Here is a 23,955-nt window from a genome sequence, read left to right as displayed (position 1 = left end):
TACTGTATTTTTCTCCTTTTGTTTCCTAGCCATTGGAAAAAGCAATCAATTTGAATAAACCAATCAATTTGAATATTAATAATTTATTACACTGAGTTTCTGGGTGAATCATGCAAATTATCATGTTCTCAGAAGTTCAGAATTACCAATTTCTCATCCACAAATAAAAAGCGATGTATCTACTAGAAATAAATGTTAATACTTAGATATTTTTGTGCGTGTGTGGTAGTATTCTACTATATTGTATTCTCTAAGATTGTAAACATAAAGAGTGTTTGTAGAAATAAAGGTGGCCTTTGTGAATGTGGAAGGAGGACCCAGATAAAATAGATGGCAGCCTTTTTCTCTTTCAACCTTGGAACTCTAATTCAATGAAATATGTCTTCCTGGGCCAAAGAAAATTTAGACACTGTTTGCATGGTCAAAATAAAATGTATGCAATAATTATAAATTTTCTCTCTTACAATAAAACTGCATAAAATTTAAGACAAGAATTTAGAGAATGTAGAATTTATTAAGGCCTTTATAGTCATTTTCTGTAGGCTATACCTTATTTAAAAGTTAACTTTAAGTATTTTAAAAATATTTCTCCTCTATCATTTTTAATAGCATTTAGGTCTTCTAATTTTTATTGTTATTTTGGAAGTATACTCTTGCGATTAAATAGTGGCTAGTATTTTTATTTGAATAATAGTTGGGATATGTTTGATAGTACTACAACCCCACAGTGTAACTTTTCTGCAGGACGTTAGCTAAGGGCAGAAAAACTTACCCAATGTTTTCCAGGTACTTAAAGAAACAGCTTTAGGTATATAGCAACATGTGGCAACATGTATTTACTGCAAATACATATACCTCCTTTTGTCATGCCAGTTTTGCCTGGACTGTCCACTAGTCAAGACGTGGCAGGATAGCAGCTGCAGTGACCTTTGAAGCCCTTGTCTTCTGTATATTGCTCTTAGTATATCTAAGTTAGTGATATTAACCCTAAACTTTTCTTCTACAGCTTTTTCTGGTATTTGAGTACAGTAGGAAATTCTTAAGACTCTGTATTAAGTAGATTTATCCAGGAATTAAATGCAGTTGTCCTTAAGAAAAAAAAATGCATGTTAGTACTGGCTCTTTAGGAGATCTGACTTCTCTGTTAGAGAACTGCAGAAGACTGACACTGTCATGTGTTTTTCACTGGTGATATAGAAAACACAAAAGTGATATGTTTTATTGTTAATGCATTTATTTGTATAATTATTTCATTCTACAAACTCATTGGGAGCGTAGCACTGTACATACAAAGATGAAGAAGACACATTTCCTGTCCTCAGCCCATCTTATGATATAATAAGGGAAATAAATATATAAATGAATAATTTCAGTACAGTTTGATAAAGAATATTATAGATACGTGAATTATAGAGATAGTCCAAAAGATCAGAGATAACTTTAGCCCAGTGTGTCTCTGTGTGAGGTGGTACCCTCCTCCTCTTTTCCCCACACTCTATCACCCCAGGGCCAGGGCCTCACTTGTCAAAGTGATAAGGACTCTATTGGCCTTTAATGGGAGGGTTCAAGAATGTGAAATGCCCTGAAGTGTTCTGGACAGACCTGTAATACTAAGTATCATCTTGCTCGAAATCACAGTAGCACCTCAGCTGAAAAACACTGTTATCCTGTTTGTGGGAAGGCTTCATTGAATAGTTAACTAATCTTTGAGTATCACTACTTTTTTTATGCATGATTCTAGATGCATGGAAGCAAATATTCTCAGAAAGTAAGGTACTTATCCTAGTAAAATGTGGCTACCTGAATGTCAAAATATTCCAAAGACCATTTAACCAAAAATTTGGTTTTGTTAACCAGATTTTAAATTTGGATTCTGATTTGTCATATTTGAAGATGGTAAAATCTTAAGAGATACTGGGTTTCAGCGGTAGTACCATCTCTTCTTATTTTTCCTCTTCTTTCTCCTCTGTATTTCTTCCCAAAGAAATGTATTTTTTTATGATAAATTGGTTACTAAAATATTTTTAAAGTACATGGATTTTCTTTTCTAGGAGAATATCGACCAGCAAAGTGACAGTTCTGGGTTATGGTCTTTTAACCACAGATGCAGAGACTTTGATAGATGCGCTGAATAATCAGAACTTCAAAGTAGTTATTGTAGATGAATCACACTACATGAAGTCCAGAAATGCAACTCGCAGCAGGATTTTATTGCCAGTAGTACAGAAAGCCAAACGAGCCATTCTTCTTACAGGAACTCCAGCACTGGGAAGACCTGAAGAGGTATTAAAATCCCTATACTCTGGGCTTTAAAAAAAGAATTGAATCAATCACTGTTTTTGGCAGTTTTTAATTTTAAATTAGATGCCTCAAATGCCATAAGAGCACATTGGGAAATTCTAGATATCTATTTATAGTTAAATATATCTTTTACCATGACTGTTTTTATCTGTTTACATGTGAACCATAGCCATGCTTGTAGGTATATATAAAAAATAGTTTTTACCTTTATTATAAGATTTTCATATTTAGTACATATTTGTAATATTCTTCACACTTGTGTTCTTATGGTTCTTCTATGGTCTCAATTTTCATTTATCTAGTCTATTTTACATTATAAGCTCCTTATGACTGGTGTTGAATCTACTTTGTATCTTTTATACTGTGTTACATAATTTCTCTCTGTTCCTCTTTCGCTTCAAAATCCACATTTCGGAAGGTAGACAGAAAATAGAACTTATATGAAGACCAGATAGGGTATCCACTTTGAATGGAGGGATAAGGCATTTGTTTGATTCCCTATTTAGCTTTTACAACTCTAAGAGGCATATGGGGTATGGAAGGCTGAGAGGAAGAAATGAAGGGTGAAACACTCCAAGGGTCAGTGTAACCTAGGGAAGCACTGTCTATTAAGGTACACCTAGTCATAGAAAAAAATGAGCCTGTTGTTTGGTAGGGTTGTTGTAAGAAATAAAGGAAATATTGCTTCCAAAGTACCTTGTCATGTGCCATAGTAAGCACTCAGCTAAGGGTGTTCATTGTTATTTTTGATTCTTAAGCCAAGCCTGAGAAACAGCTATTGCATCGCATCTCTGCTAGTATTACCAAGGCTCTGCTTTTGTTCTCCACCCTGGGAGTCTTCTGAAATACACATAACAGTACATAGACTGTGATGGTAAAATTCTCAATTTTACTTTTTATATTTTTGCTCTGGATACTCACTGGAAGTGGGAGAGTGGACCTCAAGTAATTTACTTACGTTCCAAAATTATGTCACTGAATAATGGGGTTTATTATGTCTTAATAAAAAATACATAAAATGTATCATTTAAGAAGGAGAATATATAAAAGATATATGTATTTTAAATGATAGTAGTAAAATGAATACTCACTTACTGATTACCTACCGTAAGAAAGAGAGCACTGACAATACAGTAGTAGCCCTTGTGTCCCATGTGATTACATGCCAGTACCTTCACTCCTTACCCAGGATAGCCACTATTCAAAGCAAGGGTAATTCCTGGTTTTGTGGATCACGATGGTTATACAAATTGGGGATGTTTGGGACTCTTTAAGAAAAAACTATAAAATTTCAAGTTCTAAATTAGGAGTTCTGAAACTGGTATGAGTCCTCCAACTTTGTTTTTCTTTTTCAAGATGATTTTGGATATTCTGGGTCCCTTGAATTTCTGTGTGATTTTTTTTTTGTAGAACTTGGCATTTTTTGCAGAGTCCAGCTTAGGTTTTCATACGTATTGTGTTGAACCTGCAGATCACTTTGGAGTGTATTGCCGTGTTAACAGTATTAAGTCTTCAAATCCAGTAACATGAGATATCTTTCAATTTATTTAAGATTTAATTGTTTTCCAACAGTGCTTTGTAGTTTTAACAGGATAAGTCCTATGCTTCTTTTGTTAAATATTTTATTCTTTTTGATAACTGTTGTCAATAGAATTGTTTTCTTAATTTCATTTGTAGAATGTTCATTGCAAGTATGTAGAAATACAATTGATTTTTATGTATTGATCATGTATCCTGAAACCTTGCTGAACTCATTTATTATTTCCAATAGTTTTTAGTGGACCCTTAGGATTTTCTGTAGACAGGATCATACATACGTTGCTTAATTGCCCTGGCTAGAACTTCCAGTACAGTTTTGAATGGAAATGGCAAGTATGGGCATCTTTATTTTGTTCCTAATCTTAGGAGGAAAAGCCCTCAGTCTTTCACCTTTAAGTATTACCTGAGTTACCTGTGTTTTTTTGTAAATTTCCTTTATCAGTGAAGTTCCTTTCTACCTCTTGTTTATTGAGTGTTTAATCATGAAAGGATATTGGGTTTGTCAAATGCTTTTTCTGCATTTATTGAGGTACTCATATTTTTTTTCCTTTATTCTATTGATAGGGTGTATTATAATCATTGATTTTCAGATGTTAAACCAACCTTGCATTCTAAGATAAATCTCACTTGGTCATGATATATAATCCTTTCATATGTTGCTAGATTCAGTCTGCTAATATTTTGTTGATGATTATTGTGTCTATATTCATAAGAGATATTGATTTGTAGTTTTTTAAAAATTATATCTTGGTCCAGTTTTGTTATTAAGGTAATACTGGCCTCAAAGAATGAGATGGAAAGTGTTCCTTCCTCTTCTATTTTTTAGAAGAGTTTGCAAAACATTGGTATTAATTCTTTTTTAAATATTTGGTGAATTCGATGGTGACGCTATATGGGCCTGAACTTTTCTTTGTGAGTCGATTTAGGTTAACAACTCATTCTGTTCATTGAATAATGTCCATTCAGATTGTTTCTTTTTGAGTCAGTTTTGGTACTTTGTGTCTTTTTAGGAATTTGTTCATTTCATCTAAGTTATCTAATATATTGGCATACTGTTGTTCATAGAATTCCCTTATAATTTTTTGTATTTCTGTGAGGTTGACAGTGATGTCCCCTCTTTCATTCATGATTTTAGTAATTTGAGCCATCTCTTTTTTTCTCGGTCATTGGAGCTAAAGTTTTGTCAATTTTGTTCATCTCTCCAAGAACCAACTTTTGGTCTAATTGATTTATTTCTCTGTTGTTTTCCATTCTCTATTTTGTTCATTTCCATTCTAATCTTAGTTATATTATTCCTTCTGTTTGTTTTGGGTATAGTTTGCTCTTCTTTCCAGTGTTTTAAGGTTAAAAATTGGATTATTAATTTGAGAGCTTTCTTCTTTTTTAATACAGACATATACAGATATAAATTTTCCTCTAAGCACTGCTTTCATTGCATCTCATTTTTGGTATGTTATCTCCTCAGTTTCATTTATTGCAAAGTCTTATCTAATTTCTAAATATAATTTCCCTTGCGATTTCTTTTTTGAACAGTTTGTTATTTAGGAGTATGTTGTCATATAAAAAGGATGTAAAGCAACAAAGCCACTTTGGAAAACACTTTGACAGTTCCTTAATAAATTAAAAATCAAATTACTGTAGTACCTAGCAATTCCATTCCTAGGTATATACCCAAGCGAATTGAATATACAGCTGTTCATAGTAGCGTTATTCATGATATCCTAAAAGTGGAAAAAAGCCATTGTCCATAACTGCTGAATGGATAAACAAAATGCAGCCATAAAAGCCGTAAAGTACTAATATACTCTACAGCATGGGTGAACCTTGAAGACATTATGCTAAGTGAAAGCCAGACACAAAAGCTACATATTTTTTTATTCTATTTCTATGAAATGTCCAAAATAGGCAAGTTCTTGGAGATAGAAATATATTAGTGGTTGCCAAGACCGGAAGAGAGGGGGGATGGGAAATGACTAGTAATGGGTATAGATTTTAGTTTTGGAGTGATAAAAATGTTCCAGAATTAGATAGTGGTGATCGAGGTACTTTTTTAAAAAAATATTTGTTTGTTTGTTTATTTATTTATTTATTTATGGCTGCGTTGGGTCTTCATTGCTGTGCACAGGCTTTCTCTAGTTGTGGCGAGTGGGGGCTACTCTTCGTTGCGGTGCACGGACTTCTTATTGTGGTAGCTTCTCTTGCTGCGGAGAATGGACTCTAGGCACGTGGGCTTCAGTAGTTGTGGCACGCAGGCTCTAGAGTGCCGACTCAGTAGCTGTGGCGCACGGACCTAGTTGCTCCGCGGCATGTAGGATCCTCCTGGACCACAGCTCGAACCCGTGTCCCCTGCATTAGCAGGCAGACTCATAACCACTGCGCCAGCAGGGAAGTCCCTGGGGCACATTTTGAACATACTAAAAGCCACTGAATTTACACTTTAAAAGTCTGAACAGTAAAAGTGGTATATGAATTTATATTTCAATAAAGCTGTTGTTTTTAAAAAGCATATTAACAGTCAGACACTACTATGTGCATTCTATTAAAGTTATAAAAATGAAAAGATTTTATGATACTATTGATGGGAGTATAAATTGGGACCATCTTTCTACAGTGCAGCATAGTAACATCTATCAAATTTTTAAAAACATATACCTTAAACCCACCTGTTCCATTTCTAAAAATGTACCCTATAAACCCATCTAATATAAATGCAGATGGGGGATGGATGGATGGATGGATGGATGGATAGATAGAGAGGTAATTGATAGATGTAGATGTAGATATATATACCTACACCTACATATATTTACATATTTACACTCATACACACAGACTTACACCAAGTTATTAATTTTTATAACTGCATAAAAGCTAGAAACAGCCTATATGTCCATTATCAGGAGACCTTTAAAATATTTTCCAGTACGTCTATATAATAAAAAGTTGCTATGCAGCCTTTAAGCAGTATTTATTATTATTATTATACATTGCTTATATAATTTTTAAAACTAAGTAAAATTAGGTATATATGTACTTTAATGATGTCTAAGACATGTTTTGAGGGACAAAATTCGAGTTGTGTATGTTATATGATCCTCTTCATGTGAATAGAAGAGAATATACAAATATGCATATATAGGCAAACAAAATATAGAAATGTATATTGAAGAAAAGGATAGGAGTTATTCCTGAAGAATAGGATGGCATGGATGGGTGGATGGAGGGGAAGGAGGAGCCTTGATGAAAAAGAGATAGATTTTCTTTTCTACTTTTTACTATTTCATTAACTGGATTTATCATAGTAACTAATTTACTTGAAAATATTACAACATATTGAGAACACTTGTATTGTTACAGCTTTTTATGCAGATTGAAGCTCTCTTTCCACAAAAATTTGGAACATGGACTGACTATGCCAAAAGATACTGTAATGCACATGTCAGGTAAGACAAACTATTTTCTGTAAGTTTTAATCCTCACATATTTACCATGAACATTAAGCTCTGTTAGTTATTCTTTGTTCCAGTGTTTTTCAAGCTTGTGGTAGTTATGGAATAATTTGAAGTAAAATCTTGGGTGGATGACCCATATATAAAATAAGTAAAAGGAGTAGATAATGGCAGTTTGTCTTTATTTTTTACCTTTCAAGTATTTCATTTTTAAAATTATTTATTTTTATTGACTAGATGGATATGCACATTGCACAAAAATGAAAAGTAAGTGCCCATTCCACCTGTGTCTCCCAGTTAAACATTCTCTTCTGGAGAAGGGGTATCCTTCTGGAGATACTTTATGCATGAAAAAGCACATGAGGTTATGTGCATATAATGTTATTTCATTTTATTTCTACATATGTAGTATTGTAATGTACACACTGTTCTGCAGTATGCTGTCTTCATCTACTGTGTATTGGAGATCCTTGCATATCAGTTTCTAGAAGAGCTTTGACCTTCTTTTTAAATGCTGCATATATTCTACTGTTTGGATGCCCTATAATTGATTTATGCAGTGTACTATTAATAGACATTTCTCTGTGGTATATAGCTGTTGCATACAGTGCAGCAATGAATATCCTTGCACGTGTTGAGAGGTAGTATATTATAGTGTCAAAGAGCATGTAACACTAGAGCTAGACCACCTGTGTTTTATTTTCATATTCATTGCCTACCAGATGTTTCATTTTAGGAAAATAAGTTTACCTCCCTATCCCTTAATTTCTTCAGCTCTAAAAACAATAATTATTCCTTCCTCAGAGTTATTATGAGACTTAAATTAGCTTATATTTATAAAGGCTTGAACAGTGACTGGCACATAGTGAGCTCTCAATAGTTTTTAGGTATTTTAATATTTCATGTAATATACATGGGAATAAATCTGTAAGATAAATTTATTAGAAGTGGAATTGCTGGTAGAAAGGGCATTTGCATTTTTATATTTTTTAGACGTTTGCAAATTATGCTCCACAAAACTTATACTGATTTATATTCCTATCAGCAGTAAGATTGTCTCTTTCCCCACACCTTGCCAACATATTCAAATAGAAATTATTTTGTATTGCCAGTGTGATTTGATAGTAGTTTCAATGCACATTAGTCTTCTTGCACATTACTAAATGCAGCTGAACATTTTTTTCATACATGTAAGAGTCATTTGTACTTTTATCTGTCAGTTATCTGTGTTCTTTGCCCTTCATTCTACTAAGCTTATTGGGTTTTTTTCTTATTGATATACTGGAAATCTTTATATATTGTGAGCATCAGGTCTTTATCTGTGATATGAGTCCCTCATCTTTTTTCTCAGTGTGTGTGTGTGTGTGTGTGTGTGTGTGTGTGTGTGTGTGTGTGTGTGTGTGTGTATTTGATTTTTTTCTTTCTACAATTCCCTCAAATATCCCTATGTGGTTGTGATGTTCTGATGCCTTTTAAAGGGCTCTAAAGCACAGAGATACAAAGAATCCTTCCAAATTGTTTATGTGAAGGCAGTTTAACACTGATACCAAAAATCAGACAAGATAGCACACACACAAAAAGAACCAAGGATCTTTTTCTACTTAAGACTATAAATGCAGAAATAGTCAATGTTAGTATAAACCAGATACTCATTAAAGGACCTAATATAGTAACCATATGCAAACGGAATCTATATCAGGAATGCAGCCATAGTTTAATATTAGGAAATCTATTAATATATTTAGCCATGTTAATAATGAAAAGAAAAAGCTTCTTTTCATTTTCTCCATTTATGCTGAGATAGAATTTAATAAAGTTCAGCATACATCTTTTTTTTTTTTTAATAAATTTATTTATTTATTTATTTTTGTCTGTGTTGGGTCTTCATTGCTTCATGTGGGCTTTCCCTAGTTGCAGCAATCAGGGGCTACTCTTTGTTGCGGTGCGTGGGCTTCTCATTGTGGTGGCTTCTCTTGTTGCAGAGCACAGGCTCTAGGTACACGGGCTTCAGTAGTTGCGGTGGGTGGGCTCAGTAGTTATGGCTCGCGGGCTCTAGAAAGCAGGCTCAGCAGTTGTGGCGCATGGGTTTAGTTGCTCCGTGGCATGTGGGATCTTCCTGGACCGGGCCTCAGAACCCATGTCCCCTGAATTGGCAGGTGGATTCTTAACCACTGCTCCACCAGGGAAGTCCCCAGCATTCATCTTTGATTACAGTTTTTAATAATTTTAAGTTATTCATGTGTGATATTTATATACATATCAACACATATAATATATACGTTTATGTATCTGTGTATGTGTTTTAATCCCAAAGCCACCATCACATGAAACACTAAAACCAAGGCAAGGATGTTGTCACGCACTTTACCTTTATTCTGCAGGCATTAGTTCAACTAGTTCAACTACTCAAAAGAAAAATAAGAGGTAAAAATTGGAAAGAAAAAGGCAAAATTATTATTATGTGCAGCTGATATTATTTATTTAGAAGACCCAAGACAATGAGTTCAAAAATGTTCAAAACCAAAGAGATTTCATTAAGGTGTCCTAGCAAAAAGTTATCATTGAAAAATCAGTTGTCTTCCTCTACACAAATAATAATAAATAGTTTTAGGATATAATACCAAATAGGTACAATGGTAAATATTGTTGGGGAGCCCTTAGTTATAATTCTTGCAGATTATAAATGTCAAAAGTTTGCCAACATGAAACAGATATATTAATATATTAATATAATTACATTTTGGGGACTAGCAAAACCTAACTTGTCAGAATACATTTCTTTTTTGTTTGTTTTCTGATTAGGACTTGTCACATGACATTATAAGTGTTAGAAGTGTATACCTGTCCTTTTCTTGCTTATTAATGTAGACACTGTTTCAAAGAAAAATTTATCTTTATGAAATGCTTTATGATTGGAGAGATTGTGTTCTATTTCCTGTTTATGAAAGAAAGCCATTTCAAGATTATTATCATGCTTCTCAAGGCATTTTCTTTCAGATTCCATTTCAAAAGTTTTATGTTATTCCTTTACTTCTTTACCTTGAAAGCCCTATGGTTCCATAGACTCTGATTCAGATCAAGGCACTTCCTGGCATTTTAAGTTAGTCTATGGAATGTTAAATTTTTTTCCATAATGTTTGGATTCTATGAAGTTGTCATTTTCACACTATAATTTTGCAGAAGCCAAATTATGGTTAGTTATTCAGTTCTAGACCCTTATTTTATACTTGAAATGTCATGACTATATTAAAAATAAAATTAAATGAAGTTTGAGCAAAAATGTAACTTTACCTTTGTAAAGTTTGTTAAATACATAAGTGATGGTAAACAGAAGTATACTTACGTGAATGTGATTTTGAGATGAGAAGTCTAGGTGTAGGTAACCATCTACCTGGTTTGCTTTGAGAGGAACAAGAGAAAGTATTACTCAATCAGAGCATCTCATATCCAAGATTCCTTACATCATTCACTCTACTAGGTTATATTTAGAAGAAGCTATAAATACCAATATGACTTGGAGAAGACAGCACATTCAGTTTCAACCATTAGCACGTTAGAGCTAGAAAGACTTTACAATCACGCAGTCCCCCTCTGTCATTTTATAGGAACCTGGCAAGGTTAAATGGCTTGTCCTGTATGTGACTTCCTGTTACATTTTTTTCACTTTTCCTGGCAGTAAGAAAGACTTAGGCAATGGCAACTTTAAAAAATGTTCTTTTACATAGAAAAAAAGGACACATAGATAGTCCAACCATGCATCCCGTTATTAGCAGCCACCTCCCTGATGTCATGCTTAAAGGTTAAGAATATCTTTATAGTAATTTATCAAATTTTCTGAACTTTCTTTACAGCTGATATTTTGTGCCCATTCTACCTCTTAGGAGAAATAGTTGTCTAAATTTTTATGAGAGGGAAAATCCTGGGTGATAGTACATATAAAGGTATTTATAGTCATTCTCCAAAAGTGTTAATTAGTTGGTCATGTCAGCTTCAAGAAATGTCTTTTATGGAAGTGCACTGTACCTTGTCAGTAGCACTGTTGCACTTAATGTTCTCATCCATGGCTAAATAGAGGTCAGGTCTACTCCATTTGCAAATGGCTCAAAGCTGAGAGAAATAGTTAATATACTGGATGGCAGAGATGAGTTTGAAAACTAACTAGATAAAAATTAATGGGATAAATTCTGCACTTATGCTTAGAAAGTCTGCTTTGTGTGGAAGGGATTTGAGAAATCCTCACCTTTTATCAGTAGTTCAGTTCAAAAAGACTTCTGGTTTTAAATGATGCTAGGCTAAATTAAAGTCAAGTGTCTGTCATAACTGATAAAAATAAAGTAATATTAGGGCACACTAATCAAAGTAGCATCTGGAGTAAGGGATGGTTCTACTCTGCTCATTGAATAGACTATCAGGAGTATGGTTTAATTTTGAATTAATCCATTCATTCAAAAAATATTTATAGGGTACTTGTTATATGCCATGCCATGTGCTAGGCATCAGGTATGCATTAGAGAACAAGACTCAAGTGGTCCTAGCCTTCATTGAATTTTCTAGTCAAACACTAACCAGATAATTATAGTTGTGATGAGTGTCATAAAAGGGAAGCAAAGGATGTTATGGCAGAGTTTAATAGAGTGAACTAAAAGTAAGTCAGAGAGGACAGAAGAGGCATCCTGTGAGTAAGTGATATTTGTTTGCATTTCAGGAAGAAGAATTTTCTGTGGTAAGGCTCAGAGCAAGAGAGACTGCTATGCCTTTGAGGAACTAGAAGAAGTTCAGTTCAGCTTGAATATTCTTGAGTGAATTGAAGAGAGGGTCTCAAGAAAAGATGGAGTTAGGCAGGGGTCATATTATACAGGGTCTTGTTCTTCATCATAATAGCAGTGGGAAGGCACTGGAGGGTGTCTTGTGTTGTTATTTTAGTTATCACTGTTGTGGGGTTTTTTTTATTACACTAAAATATACTTGAGGAAGTTTATCATTTTAACCATTTTTAAGTTTATAGTTCAGTGATATTAAGTACATTCACATTGTTGTGCAGCCATCACCACCATCCATCTCTAGAACTTTAATGGGCACTGAAACTCTGTGCCCATTAAATAATAATTTCCCATCCCCCCACTGCATGCATGAAAGGACTTGCATGATTATATTCACAAGTTTTATTTGTTATTTTTTAAGACAACATTTTCACATGGTTCAAAATTCTAAAGCGATAGAAACGTATATACTTTGAAAAATCTTCCTTTCACCCCAGTTTCCCTCCCTTTAGGCAACTGTGTGTAGTTTTTAATCTTTCCGCGTAAATTGTGTGCCTTTTCAAGCAAATTCCTATTTTTTACTAGTTGTTATAAACATGCACGTTGTTTTGTACTTTACTTATTTGTCCTTCCTTTGTATACCTAAATACCTTCATCCTTTTTATGGCTTTATGATATTATTTACAATATCCATAGTTTCTGAGCTGGCAAGAAGTTGAGGGAGTTTGCATACTTTTATTTTCTCTAGGAAACTGGAAAAGTTTCAGAAAAAAGTCTCAGAGAAATGGAAAAGTTGAGGGTTAAAAGTTTGATGAACGTTGACATGGTGTGAGATTTTGATGAATATTGACATGGTGTGAGATTTTGCTGAATGGGGGAGAGAGATAATGAGATTAGTGTGGTAGAATTGGTGCAGCACTGAGTAACGAATTGAGATCAGCAATTCTAGATTTGTACTGGAACCAGTCTTCTCTAAGGTATATTTCCCAGCAGTGTGGGTAGAGGCTTGGAAAAGGCTTATAGTTGGATCAATCCAAGATTTTTTTTTTTCACTAGCTTGCAATGCATGGACTGTGGGACAAGGGAAATTATACTATACTGATAAAAACAAAGGTAATGTATGGACTCGGAAATCAAAGTAAGGTGAGGAAGGATGTGAAGACAGGAAGGATATTGTGGATATGGTAAAAGTTGACCGAAAGGTCCTGATGAGATAGTAAAGCCACAGTGGGTGTGAGTGAACAAGAGGGCCAGGAGGACGGAGGTACTAAAGAGTGGAAGGTCTGAATTTACCAGGTAGAGCTCTTTTTCAGGATCGATTATTGCTGTGGGAGTAGAATGATTGGAGTGGATTTTAGAAGGTCACTGGAGACAAGGAATACAAGGAACTGAAAGGGAACTAAAAGTCACATTTTAAGAAGCATGTTACCAAATGAAAACATATCTGGGAAAGGGTTACTGGAATAATGAGGGGATTTCATATTCAGCTCTACAAATGCCTAATATTATTGATTGCCTGCTATATTTAAGACATTATTTCAGAGCTGCTGGCAATACAAAGATGAGTAGGATGTAGTGCTTGATCTTAGGAAGCCTATAGGAATTTGAAAAAGAGAAGACCTATAGGGAACAAGTCTTTAAATATTTAAAGATCTGTCATGTTTTAAAGGAATTAGACTTTTATCTTTGTGGTCAAGGAATGAAACTTAATGGGGAGGTAGATTTTGGCTTAATATAAGAAATTGTAAAATATTCATATGTATATATGACAAGAATACAATAAAATATATAACACCATACAATAAAAATGGAATGGAAAAATACCATAATCCAACTATGCTAACAAGTAAATTGTTTTCATTTTTTTCCTTATTTCTACGCTTGTCCACATGTCTAATAATTTTTACATAGTTTTAAAGTTTAACATAACCTACATGTGATGCTGTCATCACTGTTTTCACTTAGTATCATCTTGTCTCACGCTTTAACATTGTCTTTATAAGTTATTTTATTTATTTATTTATTTTTGGAGCTATACAGGGACAAAGTTTTTATATACTGTTAAAATGTAATTTGTATTAATCTTTACATCAACTATAACTCAATAAAATTTTTTTTAAACGTGAAAAACACTATAAACCTAGCAGACAAATAAACCTGGCAGACATCTACCGAATGCTCCACACAACAACAGTAGAATACACATTCTTCTCAAATGCACATGTAAGTTTTTCCAGGATACACCACATGTTAGGCCATAAAACAAGTCTCAATAAATTTACAAGGATTAAAATCACAAGTGTGTTCTCTAACCACAGCGGAATAAAATCAGAAACCAATTACAGAAAGAAATTAGGGGAATTCACAAATATATAAAAATTCAACATGTTCTTAAGTAATAAATGAGTCAAAGAAGAAATCACAGGGGAAATTAGAAAATACTTTGACATGAATGAAAATGAAAAGATAACATATCAAAACTTATGTGATTCAGCTATGAACACTGGGTGCATTTATCTTTTAAAATTAGAGTTTTTGTCTTTTCCTGATAAATGCCCAGGAGTGGGATTGCTGGATCATATGGTAACTCTATTTTTAGTTTTTTAAGCAATCTCAATACTGTTTTACATAGTGGCAGCACCAATTTACATTCCCACCAACACTTTAGGAGGGTTCCCTTTTCTCCCCCCCCTTTACCCTCCAGCATTTATTATTTGTAGACTTTTTGGTGGACTAGTAATATTCTCTTTCCTCAGAGAGTAAATAATTAATGAAGGGTTGTTTCATGGAGCTATATTAGTTTTTTTAGGTAACAAAGTGAAAGATGAGAACTTTTTAATGCAAAATACAAAATTTGAAACCCTCAAGTTAGGGTTTTGTTGGTTTGTTTCTTTTTTTATATAATTTTTAATTTTTTTGAATTTTTGAATTTTATTTTATTTATTTTTTTAATACAGCAGGTTCTTATTAGTCATCCATTTTATACACATCAGTGTATACATGTCAATCCCAATCTCCCTATTTTATTTTTTTTAAATCTCTCTGTTTTATTTTTAAAAATATTACTAATGTAAAGATAGTTTATAGCTTTTGTGAAAAGGATTCATACTTATTTTATCAAATCAAACAAAGAGAAAAAAATTTTAAAATAAGTACAAATTAACTGAACTCTCACTGTCCAGAGGTAACCAGGACTAATTTATTATAGTAACTTTCCCTCTAGATAGCTTCTCTGCTTAGATACATAAGGATAGGTAGATTGGTAGAGAGATAGAGGCAGTTTTATATAAATTGGGCCATATTATGCATACTCTTCTGTAATATGCTTTTTCACTGAACACAATTTTTAAGATGTCTTTCTATATCAATAACTAAAATACATCTTTTTTATTGGCTACATAGTATGTCATTTTATGTATAAGATACTATGCTATGTATTTTAGATGTATTATCTTTAATTCTGTAAACAATCCTACATGATTGATGATATGTCCATTTTATAGATGAGTAAACTGAGACTTGAAAAGATTAAATAACTTGTCCAAATCACAAAACTAAAAAGTGAAAGAGTAGTAATTTAAACATCCCATGTCATCACTTTTCTGTTATTCCTTTTTCAATATTTGAATTATTTGGTAATTCAGTATCCATGTTTATATGATTGACTAAATAAATAGAATAAATAGACTAAATAATATTGTTCTCTAATAAATCAAATAGCTGACTCTTCCTTTCTTGGTCAACTTTTTATCTTTAATTATTCCCTTTTATTCAATCTTTTGGTTTTCTATATAGCTATCACTATTTTTTTTTCTTTTTTTTACTCAAAGACTTCAACAGATCTGTCAACTTCCAAAAGGTCATATAAGCTCATAGAATTATCTTCTTTTTTTTTTTTTTTTTTTCTTATTTCCTGGAGGCCTCCCTCCCACAACCTCCTGTTCTGCTCCAGTCTGGACTGGTTTTTCTTTAGGCATGGTGCAAAGCTGTCTTTCTGAATTTTCTTTTGCCGTTCCATTCCTGGATTCGATGACTTTTGTTTCTTAGTTTATTTTCTGGTCTTCTTTCTAATATTTTATCATGGAAAAAATTCAATATATGTAAAAGTAGACAGAACAAAATAATGAGCCCCCCATGTACTCTTCATGAGCATCAACATTTGTCAACTTATGGCCAATCTTGTTTTAGCTATAATATCATTTACCTCCACCACCCTATATTATTTTGAAGCAAAGCCTAGACATTACATTTTGTCCATAAAATGTTTCAGTAAATATATCTAGAGAGTAAGAACTCTTTTTTAAAAAAAATTAATTAATATACCATTATCATGCATCAAAATATTAAAATTAATAATGATCCCTTAATAACATTAAAAACTCAGTGTTTCAATTCCCAGTTATCTTGTGAATATCATAATTTTACAGTTTTTTAAGTTTCTTCCCCATTGTTTGAGTCAGGACTCAAATAAGGCTCACACATTACAAATGATAGATCTCTCTCTTAATCTAAGTCTCTCTTAGTCTCCAAGTTTCTCCTCTATTTCCTTGTTTATTTGGTTAATTTTAATTTGTTGCAGAAACTAAATTGTTACTGTAATCTTCACTTTGCTGCTTGCATCTCCATGATGTTGTTTAACATGTTTCTCTGTCCTCTATATTTGATATAGAGATTTCAATTTTTTTAGCAATTCTACTTTTCTAGCGATGTTGTGTTCTTTCATTAGAAGGCCCGTGAATCTAAGGACTCTCTTTTTGTCATGCTAGTAGCTGTCAACATTCAGTACATGATTTATTAAATCATTAGACATTGCAAAATGGTAATATGCTAATACTCTTTCTTCATTTTTTACCTATCATGCCTCTATAAAGGAACCAACCGTGCCTCATCCACTATTTGGACACTCAGTGGTTCTCTTTGTTTACAAAAGGCAGGATAAATGCTTAGTTTTTCCTTTTTATTTATGAGTTTTCAAAATAATAAGTTGTTTTGCTAGCATTCTCTAATAGTGTACAGTGAGGGCTTTTATTTTTGAAATTAGTAAATTTAAGTCCTTTCACTTTGTTCTTTTTCAAGTTTGTTTTGGCTGTTCTGTGTCCCTTGCATTTTCATCGAAATTTTAGGATCAATGTGTTGATTTCTGCAAAGGTGTCGTCTGGAATTTTGATAGAGATTGCATAGAATCTATAGATCATTTTGGGGAGTTTTGCCACTTTAATAATATTAAAGCCTTCCAACCGATGAACAGAGATTTGTTTCCATTTATTTAATTTTTAAATTGATTTCTATGGTGTTATGTACTTTTCAGTGTATGATTCATAACATTTATTTTATTTTGTTTTTTTCATACACTAACAGGTTGAAGAAATTACCTTCTAATCCTAGTCTCTTGAGTGCTTGAGAGGTTTTATTTTTAACTCATATTTTTTCAATCCATTTTATTTATTATCTTTATTGATGGTCAGATTGTCCCACCTTTGACAAAATGGACTGTCTTCAATATGGTACTTTTGACAGAACCCTACTAATCTTTAATTGCTTCCTTGCCATCTGATATGACCAGATGTTACAGGGTCATTTGTACATTTTTTTTTCCTTTGTTCCTCTTAGCATATTTCCTGTTTTTTTCTGAACACATAACCCTGAATGATTTCCTAAGAAACGTGCATAGAAAGTACATTTTTTGAATTTTTGTATGTTTGCTTATAGATAATCTCTTGATTTTTACATTAGTTGGGCATAGATTTTTGTTTTGGAAAGCATTTTTCCTCAGGAATTTGAATTTCTCCATTGTCTCTAATAACCATGGTTGCCATTAAGAATCATAGTGCCATTCTGACTTTCGATCCTTTCCATGTTTCATATATTTGTCTTCCCCCCGTTCTGGAAGCTTGTATGATTATCCTTTACCCTGTTACTGTTTAATTTCATAAATATGTGCCTAGGTTTGTGTCCTTTTTTTCAAATGATGGACACTAATTGGTCCCTTTAATCTCAAAACTTGAGTGCTTATGTCTGGGAATTATTCATTTTAACTTTTTCTTTCCCTTTCCTTCAGTGTTTCTTTCTGGAACTCCTATTATTTATGTAATATTTGTCCTTTAACTTTCTTATTTTTATTTTTTGTTTTACTTTTTGAGAGATTTCCTCCTTTATCACATGGTTCTTCTGTTGAATTTTTGTTTTAGCTAAAGAAAATAGCTAAACTGTTGTGAATTGTTAACCATCCTTTCTTACTCTTTCTACCCTTATTCCCTATAGTCTCGTATCCTCCTCTTTTTGGATGCTTGTTGTTGCTGGGTGGGTTTTCGGTATTATATTTTATTTTAAAGTTTTCTTCTGTTTGCTGCATTTTATGTTTACTCTGAATTTTTTTTTTTTGATATTGTTTTGGTCTTCATTGTTCATATTAGAGGCTTTCCTCAATATCTTAATGGCCATTCAAATTAAAAACTGAAAATATTAAAAAGCTCATTAGAAGATCTTTTTGACTAGAAAAGGATGAGCTTTTCATTGGGGAATCCCTAAATGTCATTATGTGGAGGACATCTTTCTGACGTTTTAAATTTTTAAAAGAAAGAAAGAACTGTTCATTCTTCTGCTGTGGGTGTTATGGAGGTTTAAACCTGGCTACCTTGTTTTTGGCATGAACAACGGAAGGAGAATAATGTACTCAATGCTTAGTATGTAGACTTTATCTCAATCTCTCTGGTTTCCATATGGCACCTTTCCCCCACCTTCTACTGTTCTTGGTTTCCCTAGGTTAAACTTTGGTCCAATTTCTCTTGTAGAATAAAACTATAATCTCATGGTGGGGGATAGTAACAGGGTGGCATGGGATGGGGAGAGAATCAGGGCATGTCACCATGCCTTATACAGTCTTTCAACCAATGTCCCCATTTTTAGCTATCATGTCACACTTATCCCCACCTTCTAAGGTACCTGATCTTTTTAATTCCTGAGACATTCTGGGATTTTGTGGACACCCCTCTTTAGGTCCTTGGTATTCAGCTTTCTCTGTTTCGTTAGCTTCTTCACTTTATTTTCTGCTTCTAGAAGTATGTTCACATTGTTTGCTGTTGTTTCCTTTGCATTCTGTTTGTCCTGGTGGGTTAATATATCTTTATGTCTTTGTACTCATTTTGATTGAGGATAACTATTTGTGTTCATGTTTTAACCAGGACATCTCCTCTATTTACTTTCCCTTTTCCAAAAATTGCTTGAAATCCTCGTCTTCTGTTTCTCTCTCTCTTATTCTCTTTGTTCTTATTATGTAATACCTTTTATTTTTTAAAATTTATTTATTTATTAATTTATTTATTTTTGGCTGCATTGGGTCTTCGTTGCTGCACATGGGCCTTCTCTAGTTGCGGCGAGCGGGGGCTGCTCTTTGTTGCAGTGAACGGGCTTCTCATTGCAGTGGCTTCTCTTGTTGCGGAGCACGGGCTCTAGGCGCACGGGCTTCAGTAGTTGTGGCACGCGGGCTCAGTAGTTGTGACTCTTGGGCTCTAGAGCGCAGGCTCTGTAGTTGTGGCACACGGGCATAGTTGCTCCGCGGCATGTGGGATCTGCCCGGACCAGGGCTCGAACCTGTGTCTCCTGCATTGGCAGGTGGATTCTTAACCACTGAGCCACCAGGAAAGCCCCTGTAATACCTTTTAAATTCCTTTCCTTTCATGTTATAAGGGTTTTCATAGAAACAAGTAATAAATATGATTAATTTGCCACATTTAACCACATGTACCTTTCCAAACTCTGGTTGTTGCTTCGGTTTTTGCTTGCTAAAGAATTGCTCTTCTCAAGAACTGTGGGGTGTATTCATTAGTCAGTTCATCCATTTATTCATTAATTCATAAGCTACTTATTATATGTTAGGCACAATGCTAGGTTCTAGGAATGCAAAGATGAATAAGATATGGTCCTTGCCATTAAGGAGCTTACACTCTGGGTATTCATGATTCTAATCTCAGATTTTCAATGGTGTTTCTAAGTTACATTAAAATTTTGAGTTATTTTGTGACATAATATATTTTCATAGATCCAGGGAGATTTTTAACTTGCTCCCAAATTTATCTAAATAGCCAGAAAAACAGTTCTTGGATTCATATGTTTGTTTATCTCTGTAATTCCAGAAGTACTTTATTTAGGTGAGTAGTTTGCCTCTGTTTATTCACCTGTTTTTGGTCCTGACCACAATTACTTTGATGATTCAAATACATCTTTTTTTTTTAATGGGTGCAAAGTAGTATCTCATTGTGATTTTTAAAAAATATTTATTTATTGGGGCTTCCCTGCTGGCGCAGTGGTTAAGAATCCACCTGCCAATGCAAAGATACGGGTTCGAGCCCCGGTCCGGGAAGATCCCCCGTGCTGTGGAGCAACTATGCCCGTGCGCCACAACTGCTAAGCCTGTGCTCTAGAGCCTGCGTGCCACAACTACTGAGCCCTCATGCCACAGCTATTGAAGCCCACGCATCTAGAGGCTGTGCTCCACAACAAGAGAAGCCACCGCAATGAGAAGCCCACGCACCGCAACGAAGAGTAGCCCCTGCTCGCCACAAATGAAAGAAAGCCTGAGCACAGCAACAAGGACCCAACACAGTCAAAAATAAAATTAATTAATTAATTAATTAAAAATTTTTATTTATGTATTTTGGCTGCGCCAGGTCTTAGTTGCAGCATGTGGGATCTTTTTTAGTTGAGGCATGTAGGCTTCTTAGTTGTGGCACACAGGCTTCATAGTTGCGGCATGCGGGCTTCTTAGTTGTGGCATGCAAACTGTTCGTTGCGGCATGCATGTGTAATCTAGTTCCCCGACCAGGGATCGAACCCGGGCCCCCTGCATTGGGAGTACAGAGTCTTACCCACTGGACCACTGGGGAAGTCCCTCAAATACATCTTAAAATTTGGTTTGCTTAAGAAACACAAAACATTACTTCCATCTATGTGAATTTCTTCTACACATTTGAACTCCTTTTCACTGAATTGATTCCTAGTGCTTCAGAATCTGCTATTTTACAGAGCTCAAAGAGCTTTACTAACAGGAGATGAACACACTCTTGAGAAGCCATCTGTCCCATGCACATGGCTCAGCTGCATCTGAATTCCTATACTCTCTTAAACCAATACAGCAGCCTCTTTTTTCTTCCTGCAGTTTCAAGTTTAGAGCACTCGATTGTCCAGTTATACTGGTAAACATGTAAGGTCTTCTGAGCAGCATATTTTATCTCAGAACACTGGACTTTCTAAAATTCTTGATCTCTACAGTTCCCTAAATGTTAAACATTTCCAAAACCAACTGTCTGACTGCATTAAAGAAATAAATTCTTCACGTTTCTTCCAGCATTTTCCATATCTTTCATTCCATCAACTGACTATGGTTACGGGTGAAAAAAAAATCACAATTTGTTGATTCCTGTTTTCCGCAGCTTGATTACATTGTAATGTACAGTCTGCTCTTTTCGTGGTGATACATTTCTTGAGTTTCAGAGCATGCTAATATTTCAGGATTTGGGGAACAGGTTTATGTTTTATTTATCTAGACTGTTGCTCTTTATCAGTTCTATTTGTAAGTTCTCTTAGTGTTTTCACTCTGAATAATTCCAATTTTTCATTCTATCTTCCTATAATAGAACTTCCCTACTTCATTTTCTCCTTCTGGCATATTTACATTAAATTATTCCCATTTCTAAACATTTTCTAGTCTGTTGTATTCTTCTTGGGTGATAGAACCAGAACTACACACTGGATTACATATATGGTTTATCATTATTTAATATGAGAATGGAATATTCTAAATTTCTCAAATTTCTATCATTTGTCAAATTGTTTAGTTGTTAAACACTCAAATATTGTAGTGGGAAAACAAAATACTACAGCCACCTTTGGAAAAAAAGTTTGGCTGTTTCTTATAAAGTTAGATATACATAAACTATAAAACATTAAGGAAAAAATGAAAGATTTAAATAAGTGAAGTGGAATACTGTGTTCATGGACTGGAAGACTCAATGTTTTTGAAATGACCATTTTTCTCAAATTGTTGTATAGAGTCAATGCAATAATCAAATTACCAGTAAAATTTTTACCATACCATGCATTCTGCCTCCAGCCAGGACTATGATGCCAGCCCAACTGCCTCTACTTCATCTCCTTTTGTTTCTCTTATTTTGTTTTCTCCCTTTGTTCCTCTGTCACTCCCTTTTACAACCTTAGTCCTTCCCTTAATTAACTAATAGTTGGAATTCTCCTGTACTGTGTCTGCTGAGCCCATTTTACAAGAATAGAGCATTGTTTTCTAGATATTGAATGAGAGGAATTGACTGAGAGGAATCCAGCTGGCCTCAGAATGTCCTTAGTCTGGTGACATAGGTCTTGATTTGCTTTTATGGTCCAGTTTATTCAGAATTAAGGTGTCATGAGGGTAAGCTCTGGGAAGAAGAGATTTTCACATTAACGTCTCATGAGTTATTTCTTGGGAGATACAGTCTTTTGTTTGTGCAGTACCTTCTTGGATCATGTGGAAAAAAAGAGATATGGTGAACTGAAGATTGTATGTTAAATCTTACTTTCTGCTTGTCCTGGGGTATAGCTTACTGCCAGATTCTGTTGAATTTCTTTCTTTCTGCTGTTTTTTTCTAGGCCTTTGTTAATTCTTTTTAGGATCAGTCATCCAAGTCAAGGTTGATGTTGTGAGGTTGGCTTAATACCTTCAGGGCCAGATTCCAGGGTCAGGTAGGAAGCATGGATTCTCAAGGGCTCAAACTAAGCTCTGGGCTTCTAGACTCTTTGACATTAATTTTCATCCCGGGTCCTCCTTAGTCTTGCCAGAAATTCCAGTTTTGTCTTAAGTGTTCAGAAACAGCCAGATGGAAGAGATGCACAGGACAAGGTATGGGGAAAAGGTGTGGAGCTACCATGCCCTCTCTAGGTGCCCTCTCCCCGAAATCTCCATGTGTTCACCAACCTGGAAGCCTGGTAGTCAATTGATTTTTGACATAGATGCAAGGCAATCCTGTGGAGAAAGTTGTCTTTCAACAAACGCTTCTGGAGCAATTAGATATACAAATGCAAAAAAAAAAAAAAAAGAAGGAAAAGCAGCAGCAGCAGCTCAGTTCATTTCTCACACCTTATGTAAAATTTAACTAAAAATGGGTTTTAGAGGATTCTGGGAAGTGGTGCGGTAGGAAACATCAGGAATCTGTCTCCCCACCTAGACAATAATTGCCCTGGCAGAGTCTGTCTGATGTCAGTATTTTGAAAGTCTGGAGTATACTGAAGACTTGCAACTTCCAGGGGAAGACTTAGATAATAAACTGTGGTTAATTTCAGTCAATTCCAACTCTTGCCACCGTAACAGCTACCCATCATCCACCTCCATCCTTGTGGCAGACAGCTATATACATGTTCCTGGAGCAACTTGCACACAGCTTGTGGGAGCCAGGCTGGGCAAATAGGCCCCTGTCCTCCAAATTATCAAAGATCTGTACTCTGATCACTGATTGCCGCTTCTGATCACGGAAGTGCAGATGAAGTGGGAGCATCCATTGTTGTTTCACGTTTCCCTGTTGTTGCAAGCCCTTTCCCCTCCAGATTATGTCACTTCCAGGTAATTTAAGAGGCTAGTGCCATTTACCTCCTCCCTTCACTTTTCTGTTTTTCCCCTTTTGGGGGCCAGACATTAGGACATTCAAAAATAACTGTATACATGGGTTACATTTGAAAGGGACCACATATGCCCAGGAAAAGGCACAGGCTCAGAAAAGAACTGAAAAGACCTTAAGTTTATACCTCAGGCGGATCCTTAGCACAGAGACAGTCTACAGAAATTTTTTAAAAAACAAAAAACGAAAAACAAAACCACAATAAACAATAACAAAAAAAACCCAGTAGAACATGGGGAAGGGGAG

General features: G+C 34.6%; 1 protein-coding gene across 5 annotated transcripts in view; it reads left to right on the top strand.

The window, feature by feature from the left end:
- Positions 1-23,955, top strand: part of ZRANB3 (zinc finger RANBP2-type containing 3) — a 374,344-nt gene that overhangs the window by 142,757 nt on the left and 207,632 nt on the right. For all 5 annotated transcript variants that reach the window (XM_055087541.1, XM_055087543.1, XM_028477393.2 and 2 more), the window contains 2 exons: positions 2,052-2,283; positions 7,198-7,283. In XM_055087541.1, the coding sequence (XP_054943516.1) occupies positions 2,052-2,283; positions 7,198-7,283 (318 nt within the window). The remainder of the gene's footprint in view (positions 1-2,051; positions 2,284-7,197; positions 7,284-23,955) is intronic.

Source organism: Physeter macrocephalus, chromosome 2 (genome assembly GCF_002837175.3).
Source record: "Physeter macrocephalus isolate SW-GA chromosome 2, ASM283717v5, whole genome shotgun sequence".
Classification (NCBI taxonomy): Eukaryota; Metazoa; Chordata; class Mammalia; order Artiodactyla; family Physeteridae; genus Physeter; species Physeter macrocephalus.
Note: the sequence above shows the minus strand (reverse complement) of the source record. Positions and strands in the feature narration are given on the sequence as shown.